Below are 13,100 nucleotides of genomic sequence, written 5' to 3'. Positions count from 1 at the left end.
TCAAGACAGGATCAGAAAATTACATATATGTTTATTTGTGTTAAATGAAAACTATTGATCTACACCAAAGGGAAAATAAATGTGAAAAATATACCTTTCCATCATCTGCAAAGCTGTGGCAAATCCTTGTTTTGTCTGCCCTGCAGACAGAGCCGTCTGCTGTGGATTGAAGAAGCCCTGTTGGACTGAGAGGGCCCAGGAGTAACTCTTAAGATGTGTCATTGGATTAGCATGTGAGCTTCTGCCTTTAGCCTTCTCCACTCGCACACAAACACCTTGAGAGCAGCATCTCATGTACAGGACTCTCGACGGAGCCGTCTTCATGGTGCAGTTTAATGACTTCATTCTTTAGGATGAATAATGTAAAGATATTACATTTTCCACTGCTTTTTGTGTTTGTACATGCCTGCTTTGGTAAGTCTTCTTAATTCTCTTCCTAAAGTTGGTGTGTTGCTGTGATCAGATTGTGAATGCTTTTGTGTGTGTGTTTATACTCTGTATGACTATCATACTGAACGATTTGTTTGATTTATAAATGTGGTTTGAATATTTCGATGACAGTGACATAACAAATAAAAACAGTATTAACTCTGCCACCAGAGCTCACAGGTCTATGTATAGAAAGGTATTTTAGGAGGTTGACGTAACTGTAATCCCAGTGGAAGTGACTGAGAAAGCAGGGGGCAGTATAGTCAGCTTGGTTTAAATCACTGTAGTTTTTAAAGTAAGACTATGTAACTTTGATAAACAGTGACCATTGGGGCAACTAGTGACAACGGACAAAAGAGCAATATCTAGCTTAAGTTTGCTAACATTAGCACCATAAGCTTCTGGTCACACCAGACAATGTAGGACTGTGGCAGGCAAAACCCTGAGTGTACTAAATAGATTAAGGAGTGTGTTTTATAACTAATGAATTCAACTTTCAATTAGTAAAAGGAAGACAAGCAAGACTTTTACGTTTCTCACATTATAAAAAACATTCAAGGTTTTAATGGTGACTTTATTTCACTGTCCTCAGCACAAGCAGATTTTGCCCCCTTTTTCTACGACAATGGACCCTACAGCTTCAACGGGAACCTGGCACTGTTCAGCCTCTCGGAGGATACGGCTGTCGGTGAGCTCAACCTTACCATCCATACAGGACATTTAGCATGAACAGCTCATGGAACAACCAATCATCAAAATGGCATGTATTGCTTGCCAATATCTGTGAGTCCAGGATGTTAAATAGTCTTTGATAGATGAACAGATGTTGTGTGGCATGTACATACTCACACTAACATGCTCATCTGCTGCTGTTCATGTGTGGGACAGTTTTCTGGCTGTGACTGTGGTGCAGATGGGTCTCTACCTGTCCATGGCTGTTTGCCCAAACAATGGGTTAACTATGCTCCTTGGTTGTGGGTTAGAGGCTGGTTAATGATGCATTTGGAGACAGTTTTATCAAGTGATCTCTCATTCTTAAATTTAGAAAATTAAAAGGAATTACGTACACATTTTCTTATGGATAGGTGTTCACTCCTGCAAACATGTATGAACCAGTCAGCAGCTGAAGCTGATTTGATGTCTTCTTTCAGGTACGCATATCTATTGTCTCAACGGCACAGACCCCGAGGGACAGGAGGTGAGGTATGGCCTTTCCTTTGACCCAGGGTCCAAAGAATACTTCAGGGTCGACCCAAAATCTGGAAACATGACGTTGATGGAACAGCTGGACAGAGAGGTAAACTTAACATCAGAGGCTAATAGGTTTTTTAATTTTTACTTTTGTACTTAAACTTTAACATATAACCCTTAAAAAACTAAGAAGATGTGTTTTCATCATGTTTGTCTTTATATTAATTTGTTTTACTTCTCTGATCAGAACCAAGATTCTATTGACGTTTTTGTCAGCATCACAGATGGACAAAGCAAGGTAACAACATCTGGTTCAATGTGTGATTATGACATTCAGTATCATCTCTTATAATGAATCAAACTAAAATAAACTTGAAAATGTTTCATATCATTTGTCTTCTTCTTCTTCTTCTTCTTCTTCTTCTTCTTCTTCTTCTTCTTCTTCTTCTTCTTCTTCTTCTTCTTCTTCTTCTTCTTCTTCTTCTTCTTCTTCTTCTTCTTCTTGTTAGGTTGTGGAAAGAGTCACAATATTTGTAATGGATGCAAACGATGAAAAACCTGAATTCCAAAACATGCCCGCAATCCTTGATGTACTTGAAGTAAGTTCATCTTTATAAACCGAAAGTGTCCGTCCCTCTCCACATAAAATAGAAAGAACAGTATAGAAATATAAGTAAATATGTGTTGCATCATTTATTTTTTAGCCCTATATGTTATGAATTATTTTCTGTGTTTTAGACAACTCTGTCTGGCAGCAGCATCTACAAAGTGGAGGCAGTGGACAAAGACACAGGCTCAGGGGGCTCAGTCACCTTCTTCCTCCAGGTATCACTCGGCCCACTCACACCCCACCAACTCTGTCTTCTGCAATAAACGATTGCATATAGAATAGAAATAAGAAATAAGCACACACATTTTTTTAAATCTTCCTCTAATATGTAACGCTCTTCTAAAGTTAATCTGCTTGTCATGGAAATAATGTATAGATGTACTGATAATGAGGTTAACATAAGTTCAGGACTTTCTGATGCTCGTGTGTGCATGTGCCTGAATATGCTGGTGTAGTTATTAGGATGGAGATTAAATCACAATCACATTTGTGTCAGGTATTGGAGGCTTAGAAAGCTGCTTTGACAGCGGGTGGCCGAGAATGTTAGTTTGCACTTTGGACTATTAGGACCAAAGAACAGCTGGCCAGCAGCGACAGTGTCGAGTGAGGCAGTGCACATCTGGACACAGCAGCTTTCACCTGCCTGCCCTGTCCTTGAGCATATGGGCTCTTTACATCCAGATGGACAAAGAGATAGACTTTATATAGATGTGGACTAAATCAAGTGGTTTTTATGCAGCCATCTGAGCACTTTTCATGATATCTCACGTGAGTGGTTGTAAATGGGGTTTCAGTTGCAGGCTTTTATTCTTGTGACCTAAAACGTGTCTACATGTGTTCCTTTACAATCCTGCTTTTGTCCTGTTCTCTGTTGCAGAATCCTCAGTCCACTTTGTTTGCCATGGACAGGAATAGTGGTGTCGTTCGTATCAAATCTGGAGAAATGTTGGACTATGAGAAAACAAAGACACACTTTGTCACTGTCATTGCAAAGGTAATAAGTGTGTCACAACTCATTAAATGTTTCTGGAAGGATATATTCAACACATTTAGTAGGCCTCAATAACACACAAATGTGTATGTTTGTTGACCATAACACTTCACAGGGCACCTTTAAGTATTATTTTAAAGAGTGTCCTCATTAGAAAAAGTATTAACAATACAAAGCATAAAAATATCTACAGTATGGAGAAAAATATCTTACAAGATGACTCCCCTGCTGTATACTCCTGATTGGACATTATGTCTTTCTTAAAACGTAGATTTAAACTGCACATGTTTCTGTTTCAGGATGGTGGTGGTAATTTGAATGGCAAGGAGCAGTTTATGTCATCCTCTGCTACTCTGACGATCAATGTGATCGATGTACAGGACACGGCGCCATCTTTTATTGGGACACCGTATTTTGGCTACATTTATGAAATTTCAGAGCCAGTGAGTATGAAAACAACCTTCAGTGACGTTCTGCTTTGACCCTTTAACCAAAAACAATTTAGTTTGTATTACATCTCTTCATAGCACAAGTCTTTAAACATTTTGTAAAGTTATTATAATATCTGCCGCATGTTTCTTACATTCACAGTATAAATAAGAATCAACAAAGACAGCATTATCTCACGTCACACAGCTTTAATTGCTGACATTTAACAGCGATGCCCATGCTGCTTTCTTCATAGCTTTATTGATAGCAGGGGAAAGCCATATTATCTCCTCAGTCACAAAATGTCACTGCAGTCACAGGAGAGAGATTACACGTTGTGACTTTCATCCAAAAGGGAATAATTAGGATCATGACATTTTAATGTTCATCTGAAGACTCGGTGAAGTTTACGTTCAGAGTAGATTTTTGTGTGATGTTGTGAATAGCTGGGCTCCAGCCACAGGGTGACTCAATTACATGTCCTGCTTTGTGCTTTTTGACAATGTGATGCAACCAAATACTGAGTAACATCATGTTAATAGTGACATATTAGAGTTGTTTAATGGCAGAAATAATAAGGTATTTAAATATATCAGGGGTATCGGTTATTGGAGAAATTCACGTACAGTATATTTAATGTAAGCCAGCTTTATAGCAGGTCCTTTATGTATTCTGGTTATCCCAAAGTTCTACCACTAATAATCAATCTTGCTTCACTATCGGTGGACGTAGCATGTCAGAAAATGTCAAAGTAAGGCCTATTTGTCGAAATAGAAAGTCATGGTATAGTATGTTGAAATATAAATGTAGAAAATAAAAGTCATGTAAGTGTAGTATGTCATAGAAATGTCATAAAAATGTCATTATAGTATGTGGAAAGAAAGTCAAATAATATATCGTATAATATGTATAATATTTCGAAAAGAATGAAAAATGTCAAAATCATAGTATAATATGACATAATAAAGTCATAAAAAGTCCTAAAATAATCATGGTATTAAAAACATTATAGTATAGTATGTCTTAAAAAGTCAAAAGAGCAAATTCTTTCTGATGATCTTTTCCGCAGGGATCTGAAATATTCACTGTTGAAGCCAAAGATGGTGATGTGGGGAACCCAAATCCAGTCCATTATTCCTTTGACGATGGTAAGCATTTCACTCCAAAAAGATTTGAATGATTTTAAAATAAAACAAAAGTGCTCATAAGACTGTCTGTTGTTTGTCTCTCCAGGCGACGATGGTGTTTTTAGCATTAATAAAACAAGCGGTTGTATCACCCTGCTGACTCACCCCATGTATCTGAAGAGAGAAATCTTTAACATTAAAGTGAAGGTAAAGTCTCAAAGTACAACTGATCTGTTGAAACTGGCAGATTAAATATCGCACAGGCTCGGTGATAAATGTGGGCTGACCTGCATGACCTTTACCCCCTGTGTACAGGCATCAGAAGTAAGTCCTGAAGGCAGACACATGGACTATGGAGTGACCACGGTGGTGATCCGCGTGGTGGACCTGAACAATAATCCACCGACTTTCTATGGAGAGCACGGCCCGCAGAACATGTTTCAGTTGACCATGTATGAACATCCACCGGAGGGAGAGATACTCCGGGGGCTAAAAATCACTGTCAATGACTCCGATCAGGTGGGAGACCATTATTGTCCTTCAAAATGTTCTCATGCACTGACTGATATGATGTAGAAGAAATCCCAGTATCCTCTTTCAGCCCTGATACAGTGTCTTTGCATTTGAACGCTACCACAGTTAACCATGAGAGAGGAACAGTGATTATGTGACAGTGATTATGTAATAACACTAATTTTTTCCGACCAAATTACATTGTTATCTAATAAGAAACTGAATTAATCAAAAGCATTGTGTTCAGACTGCTGTCTGACTTTCCATGTATGTAATTGCTTTAAGCCTGCCATTATCACAGACAATCCTTTAAAAATTGCACAAATTTGAAAGTAAGCCAACACAAATTAAAAAGTGCTCTCTAGCTGGGCCATTTGTCAGCTTATGCAAGTCTCTCTGTGTTTCCAGCTCCTTGTGTGAGCCTTGTCCAAATGGCTGATGTTCACTAAATGTTAATACTGTTACAACATCAGGGCGAGCTGTCTTTGTCCAGCCATATTATGTGTCACAAAGAATATTTCTGCTGCTGCTGATATCCTATTGCTCTCTCATACATTACTGTATTGAAGAAAAGACACAAAGCTTTTATATTAATTGAACGGACTATATGGATTATGCTGTATGTATGTCTGTTTGTGTGCGATAGCTTTGTAACAAATGCAGATTACTATAACTAGGTTCATCAATGGATAACATTACTGTCTTTTTCCCTAATGAGACATTCTGACTAATGTGATGATGTGTGTTGTCCTCTTGCAGGGTGCAAATGCTAAATTCAATCTTAAACTGATCGGACCAGGAAGGATGCTGCGAGTTGTTCCTCAGACTGTACTCAACGAGGCCCAGGTCACAATCTTAGTAGAAGACTCTGCTGCCATGGACTACGAGAAACATCACTTTCTCACGTACAAGGTTAACCCATTACACCTCAGTAAATTGAAAGGGGATCACACATGCACACATTTCCCAACAAATGGCAGTGTTACATCACCTGCATCTGTTGTATGTTGCTCTTTTCACATTTATTTATTTATGTTTCTCCTCTTTAGCTACTTGCGGTCGAGATCGATACGCCCGAGAGATTCAGTGCCACAGCAGACATTGTCATTCATCTCATGGACACTAACGACAACGCTCCCAAATTCTCCTCAGATTACTACATCGCCAGAATTCCAGAAAACTCACCCGGTGGCTCCAATGTGGTGTCAGTCACGGTGAGAGAGTCTTCATCCTGTCTAAAAATATATGCCAACACCAATGTACGTCACTCTGAGCTAAAGAGGAATTTTAACAACATGCCCAAGAGGCCCATTAATACCCTAAATGTAGACTTTTTGAGCGGTGAGGGTTGGGATAATATGTGAAAACATGTAGATAAAAGCTAGGCGAGGTAAGCTGCCAGATGGCTATCACTTTCATTTTGTTGTGTAACACCAAATTCCCAGATTTTATTTTCCTAAAGATTAGTAGCACATGCAGCTGCGCCACAAAAATATGTGCAGAACTAACATGAACACTTTTGGCAACATGTTTCAGGGACATTTAGATTAAAAATGATAGATGGATAGATAGATAGATAGATAGATAGATAGATAGATAGATAGATAGATAGATAGATAGATAGATAGATAGATAGATAGATAGATAGATAGATAGATAGATAGATAGTCATCATTTACCCTTGTCAGTTCATATCAGCAGAGGCTCAAAGCAACAGGGGAGCTTGCTGGTAAATCCTGCCATTGCGTGAACACCACAGAGGCTCATTTCCTTGATCCCAGGCAATTTCAATCAGATAAAAGAACAGCCAACAAGTGACCTTGGACACATGGAGACAGCGAACAGGCATTCCTGCTGTGACAGACAGACAGATTAGCCGATGCCCATGATGATGTTCCTATGACATCAAAAAACAGTCTTTTTATAGCTGACCCCTGCAGCATCATCATCCAATCCTGCACAGATTCATTCATTTTACTGAGCCCATGGCGGCAGACAGTTCTCTTTTCTGCTTTAGTACAAACAGATCTAACATCAATCTTTTGAGGTTTATCCGAGGTATGACGTAGTAGAATGTAAGTGGGTTATGTCTTAGATCATGGAGCCACATATTGCACTAAAACTCAGATTGCAGATTAACCCAACTGCTGAGAAAGTTACGTTGAACTGACCTAATTTATGCAAGTACCACATCCAAACTCATAACATATTTGTTTTCTCTGTAATCTTTCTTTTCTGTTTATTCACAGGCAACAGACCCAGACTCAGGACCTTGGGGTGATGTGAAGTACTCCATCTACGGATCAGGGGCCGACTTGTGAGTATAACAATGTAGATATATCGCGGTAATATCTCAACCATAATGCCAATACACCTGCACAAATTCAATAACTGACATCAGCATTATCTTCCTGTCAAAATAAGCTTATTTCAAATCCAGTGTTAATATTTCTTACAAATTATATTACCAAACCATGTTCTCAAAGTGCCATAGTACCTTTCTGTTGCCTCCCCTGAGTCTCTTCATTGGTCCATGTGTAGTGATAATGTCAGTGTAAACCCGTGTTAGTGGAGGAAATCCGCTGGTGACTTTCCAGCATATGAATGAAAACATACCAAAAATAAATCACAAATGCTTAAAAAAGATGAGTAGCAGTTGATAACAGACATAAAAAAACTGTTATATAACTGTTCATAAAAAAAACACCTAAGGCACACTTATCTCAGGAAATTAGTTAATTAAATGACAGATGTGAAGTTTTAATTGTAGGCCAGTGTACTATATATGAACACCACCTACAGAAAAAAACACATGTGCCTGAAAGCTGTACAGAAATATGACAAAAGACTTGTTTTTCATATGCGGGCTTGGTTCTGTTTACTGCACCTAAGTGCTGTAGTCCCTCGGAGGATTTGCTGGTATTTTCTCTCAACTCGATTTTTATTAGATTTCCAGTTAGAAGTCTTACCTCTGAGAAAAAGGCTCAGAGGTCAATGTTCTCTCTTAATAACAAGCTTGCCCACAGCTTGCCTTTCCTTCCACATCAAATACAAACCTAAAGGTCATCTGCATTCTGTACAAAGTCAGGGCCTAACACACACAATTGTTTGTTTTTTAAATCACCTTTCTATCTGCATGCCTTAGAGGAGCAAAGACCTGGATTTGGAAACAGTAAAGCAAAGGAAACATGAACCTGTGCAGTGCAGCGGCAACATAAACGAACATGTGTACGTTAGGGATGTATTTAATCCCTCAGAACTGTTCCCAATAACCCACTTGCTGTATATGATGAAATCTAGATAGTAGAGTATTTTTTACCTCTCTGTACAGATTTTAAGCTCTGTAGCGATGAATTAGAGGAGATATATAATGTCACATGGCATCCAGGAAAAGGATTTTCAAAATAAGCAGAAGAGAGGGATTTGGAATACTTTTATCTTAGCGCATGCTTGTTTGGTCAAAACCATTTTGAAAATGTCTCACTTAAGCATTGCTCCAAAATGCCTCTTTGAAATGTGTTATGAAGCAATAAATGGCTAAATGTATTTTATATTACTGATTTAACAGTGTTTTACAATATGTAGTAGAATATTTCAGTGTACACAGGACCATGAAGACCTGATCTTGGCCTGATTGCCCTCTGTCTCTGTTAATCCTGTAATGGGATTGGAGGAGAAAATAGACTTTGCTTCTGACTACCTTGCAATGTGACAAAGTCACTGCAGGGTAACTAAACATGTCAGACAGTGAACTCTAGCTCTGTTTGTCAACAGTTAAATCTTTCAGGACTAAACTTAATTGGTAGTAGTATCATCATGAACTATTGGTTTGTAACTGCATGCGTGGAGTGGAGAGCAGTGACTGGTAACCTGATCTGAGGGGTTGGGAGGCGGAGGGAAGAGCAGTTCAGAGGTGTAACCAGGTGCCAGTCCAAAGACAAAATAAAAGAATCTTATTAAAAATCAATTCTTAACTGGCCACCAGTGAAGAGTCCACCAGCAGAGGTCAGATCGTGGTTCTCAATTGCATGCATATGATACATCTGAATTAAATTTAAAATATCCTGTCACATATACAGGTTCCTGATCCAGCCTGCATCCGGCATCATCTACACCCAGCCGTGGGCGAGGCTGGACGCAGAGGTGAGGTCCAAGTATAACTTCTATGTGAAGGCAGAGGACGCTGAGGGGAAGTACAGCCTGGCTGAGGTCTTTGTGACTGTGCTGGACCTGAATGACCACCCACCTGCATTCAATAATAACTTCCTCGAGAAGACGATGGTGATTGGAGCACCAGTGAAAATAGAGGTATTTGCTCTTTTATGATTTCAGATAGAGTGAAACTCAAGTCAATATCGTGACGTTTTTAATGAAATGCATGTACACAGGCTGTGGACGAGGATGCAGAAATACCTAACAATGTCATCGAGTATGCCATCATGAAAGCTGAGCCAGACAACAACATCTTTGACATTAACGCTGACACGGGGGAGATCATGCTCAAGTCCTACATAAAATCAATGGCCATCATTCAGAACATCACCAAGCAGAAAGACTGCACCTGGTCGCTGGTGGTGCAGGCCCGGGACCGCGGCCAGCCGTCCTTCAGCACCACTGCGGTCATCAAGATCGACGTCACTGAAGCTGTAAGTTACAACAAAGTAGATATATGTCAGTCAAATCTATATGACGGGTCATATCTATATATACTATACAACTTAATAAATTCTAAAGATTTTTATAAAGTTATACACTTTAAACTTAAAATTAACAATTTGTACTTGGAGGCCATTTCATCACAGCCCAGAACATCAGGTTCACCGGTTGTTTTGCTTAAGTATGAACAGAAGAAAACCGGAATCTCACATAAATGCAATTGTCATGTTTTCAGGTCAAATCCAGATTTGTCTCATACTTCTTGGGCCTAAGGAAACGTCCAGGGGCTGTGTTTGGGATTTGTTTGACCGCTGTCACCTTCGCCATTTCACTGACAATCTTCATTTCAACTTTTATATACTGGACCTCTGTGAAAAAGTCCCGTGTACAATCTAAGGGCAAGATCAGAAAGATTATAAGGAGGCCTGTGGCCAATAAATGAAGTTTGCCTTGAGATCATCAGCACAGCAGTACTGTTGTTTTTACTCCGTGGTACCAAGAATTTGTAGCGATTATTTTTCAAAAGGATTTTGTAGTAGAACAAGGCTGCGTCTGTAAAAGAGTACAGGAGCACAACGTTCCCATGTTTTCTTCTTTTGTTTTGATTTAGTGCTCACATTAGGACCAAAATAACCAAATGAGTTCAGTTTTTTTAACGTTCACATATTATAGTATTCATATATTCATTCTCAGATGCCGGATGGTCTCAGCTGTAGGTTTCCCAGTCAACCTCTCTGATCTTGTCTTGACAAAATATAAAAGAGTAGAGCAATGAACTTCAATCATCATTTGTAGTATGCTTCATTTGCAAGACATTCTCGAGGAAACAGAACAACATTTAAGTTTTATACACACAGGATTATGGCGGTGCTTTTGCAGTAATTTATGCATTTTACAGTGTTTTGTATTTTGCACCTTGCATGATATTTTTGGCCAAACAAACACGTGCAGTACAACAGAACATACACCGGACAATATTTAGACGTTAATCTTTGTGTATATGTAGAATATGACTTCAGTCCCCTATATGAATTCTCCCTGTGCTCTTTTACAGACCCAACTCAGTGGGGGGCCTTTGGGATCATTTTTGATGCAGAGTAGAAACAATCCATTGCAAATCCTAGGCATGCTTGCTGGTGTCATTAGTCTAATGCTCATAGTCACAGTCATCATCTCCACTGCAACATTCATGCGCAACAAAAAGTCCAACCGGATTCTGCCTCACCGCCGTGTGAGGAGGAGGCCAAGGAACCAGAACCTGTGGAACTTCCGAAACCCCCTCAAGACACCGGAAAATCCTGGAGAGAAATTCCAAGTAGAAGAGGAACAGCCGGAGCCGGAGCCGGAGCCGGAGCCGGAGGTCACCGTGGAGAATATCAACTACAATAACAATATCCCCAATGTTGTGAGATACTGGCCTTCGCCGCCTCGAGCCCCATGTCTCCCCCCTCCACCACCCCTTTACATTCCAGGGGAGAGGCAGTGGGTGGTACCCACGGTCTCAGCAACAGTGGCACCTAAACCTAGAAAGAAGCCAATGATGAACAGACAGGATACTGTGAACTTAGCGCTGGTTTCAGAGCTCAAAATGAAACTGGAGCAGAAGAGGATGCTCAGACAATAAAATCGCTTGACAAAACAATCACACCTCAAGGTCCATTTATTAGCTGTCGAGCTTTCATGATCTTTATCAGCAGATCCCGTCTGCGCAGGTGTCATAGAAAAGTCTTTTATATGCATTTTTTCACAGAACTTTAAGATGTTGCCGTAAAGACAAATAGAAACATTTAAAGGGATTGTTTTTTGTTTTTTTTACATCCACATGTCCAACAAGGGGCAGACTTAATTTGAAGATGATGAAGATCATGTGATATGATCAAAAGATCCAGAATAGCCACTAAATGAACCTTGGGGTGAGATTGTTTTGTCTATTGATGTTTCCAAGATCAAGAATGAACTTTGAAGAATGACCTTTGAAACTTAATCAATAATAGTGCTTCGTGTGTGTGTGTGTGTGTGTGTGTGTGTGTGTGTGTGTGTGTGTGTGTGTGTGTGTGTGTGTGTGTGTGTGTGTGTGTGTGTGTGTGTGTTCTGAAAGAATAAATAAACAGGAACATTCCTTGTTTATCAATAATGTTCATTCATTTGATGGAGAGAAAATCATAATTCAGATCATGTTTTCAATCCAAGACCATTCATTGTTTGTTTCAAGTTTCTGTGTCATTCTATAACAGATAAATTCCACCTTTTGAACCATTTGTTGACACACTAGTGGCTTAAAGTTCCTCACCCCAGATCCCTTGCCGGGAATGAAGTCAACAAGCGAGACTGTTTATTTGGAATCCAACCAAGCTCCTTACAAGAGATTTCATGACACTTGAACTGACTAAAGAGATCAGCCCAAGGGAAGGGAACCAAAGTGATCACGTTAAGAAGACCTTTAATCTGTCTGCGCAGGTGTAAAGCACTGTTTCAAGCCCTGTTTTGCAGCAGTCACGATATGTTTGATTTAAAGGACTGCGTCTCATTTGTTTACTACTGTATATGTGGTGTATTTTTTTGTCAAAAAACTGTTGCTGTCAAAACACCGCTCAGGATTTTACTACCAATAAAATCACTTTCTTTGTAATGTCAACAGTTGTGGAAGAAGTATTTAGATTATTGTAATCAAGAAAAAGCAATACGACACTATGGTAATAAACTACAGGCACTTTTACTTTGATAAAAGCACATAAGTGTCAAAAATAAGTATCACAAATAAAAGTACGCATTATTTATTTTATTACATTGTAAATATATAATTATATATTTATGTAATTACAATGTTGTAGGGGTTAAAGCTCATTTAACTGCTTTATATACTTTTAGTAATTTAATCTATAACAGTACAAAGTAGTGTTTTGCAGTAAAAAAAATAATTCCCTATGAAATGTAGTGAAGAAAATATTCAAGTAAAGTACATGTTCCTCAAAATGATACTTAAGTACAGTACTTGACTCATGTAAAGTGGGGCAGTGTGGCCTATCTGGTCACAACCTGCTACGACTGTCCAGGATTACAACGCACTAAGGATCTTCAAATCATAAGACTGTAGCCTTGGATGCTCTGTGAAACACAAACAGCTTTATTTCACATTATCTTAACATCAACACCT

The 13,100-nt window shown here is 39.1% G+C and overlaps 1 protein-coding gene across 1 annotated transcript; it reads left to right on the top strand.

Moving 5' to 3' along the window:
• Positions 1 to 205: 205 nt before the first annotated feature.
• cdhr1a (cadherin-related family member 1a) lies at positions 206 to 11,570 on the top strand (the record flags this gene model as incomplete). Its single annotated transcript, XM_029450230.1, has 17 exons — positions 206 to 233; positions 1,022 to 1,117; positions 1,581 to 1,726; positions 1,868 to 1,918; positions 2,130 to 2,219; positions 2,359 to 2,445; positions 3,108 to 3,224; positions 3,521 to 3,664; positions 4,720 to 4,798; positions 4,884 to 4,984; positions 5,093 to 5,296; positions 6,050 to 6,202; positions 6,340 to 6,504; positions 7,540 to 7,607; positions 9,370 to 9,598; positions 9,679 to 9,936; positions 11,001 to 11,570. Coding segments are annotated over 17 exons (2,586 nt in total), but the record flags the coding sequence as incomplete, so codon positions are not given.
• Positions 11,571 to 13,100: the final 1,530 nt, after the last annotated feature.

This window comes from Cottoperca gobio, chromosome 15 (assembly GCF_900634415.1).
Source record: "Cottoperca gobio chromosome 15, fCotGob3.1, whole genome shotgun sequence".
Classification (NCBI taxonomy): Eukaryota; Metazoa; Chordata; class Actinopteri; order Perciformes; family Bovichtidae; genus Cottoperca; species Cottoperca gobio.
This window is presented reverse-complemented; position numbering and strand designations above follow the sequence as displayed.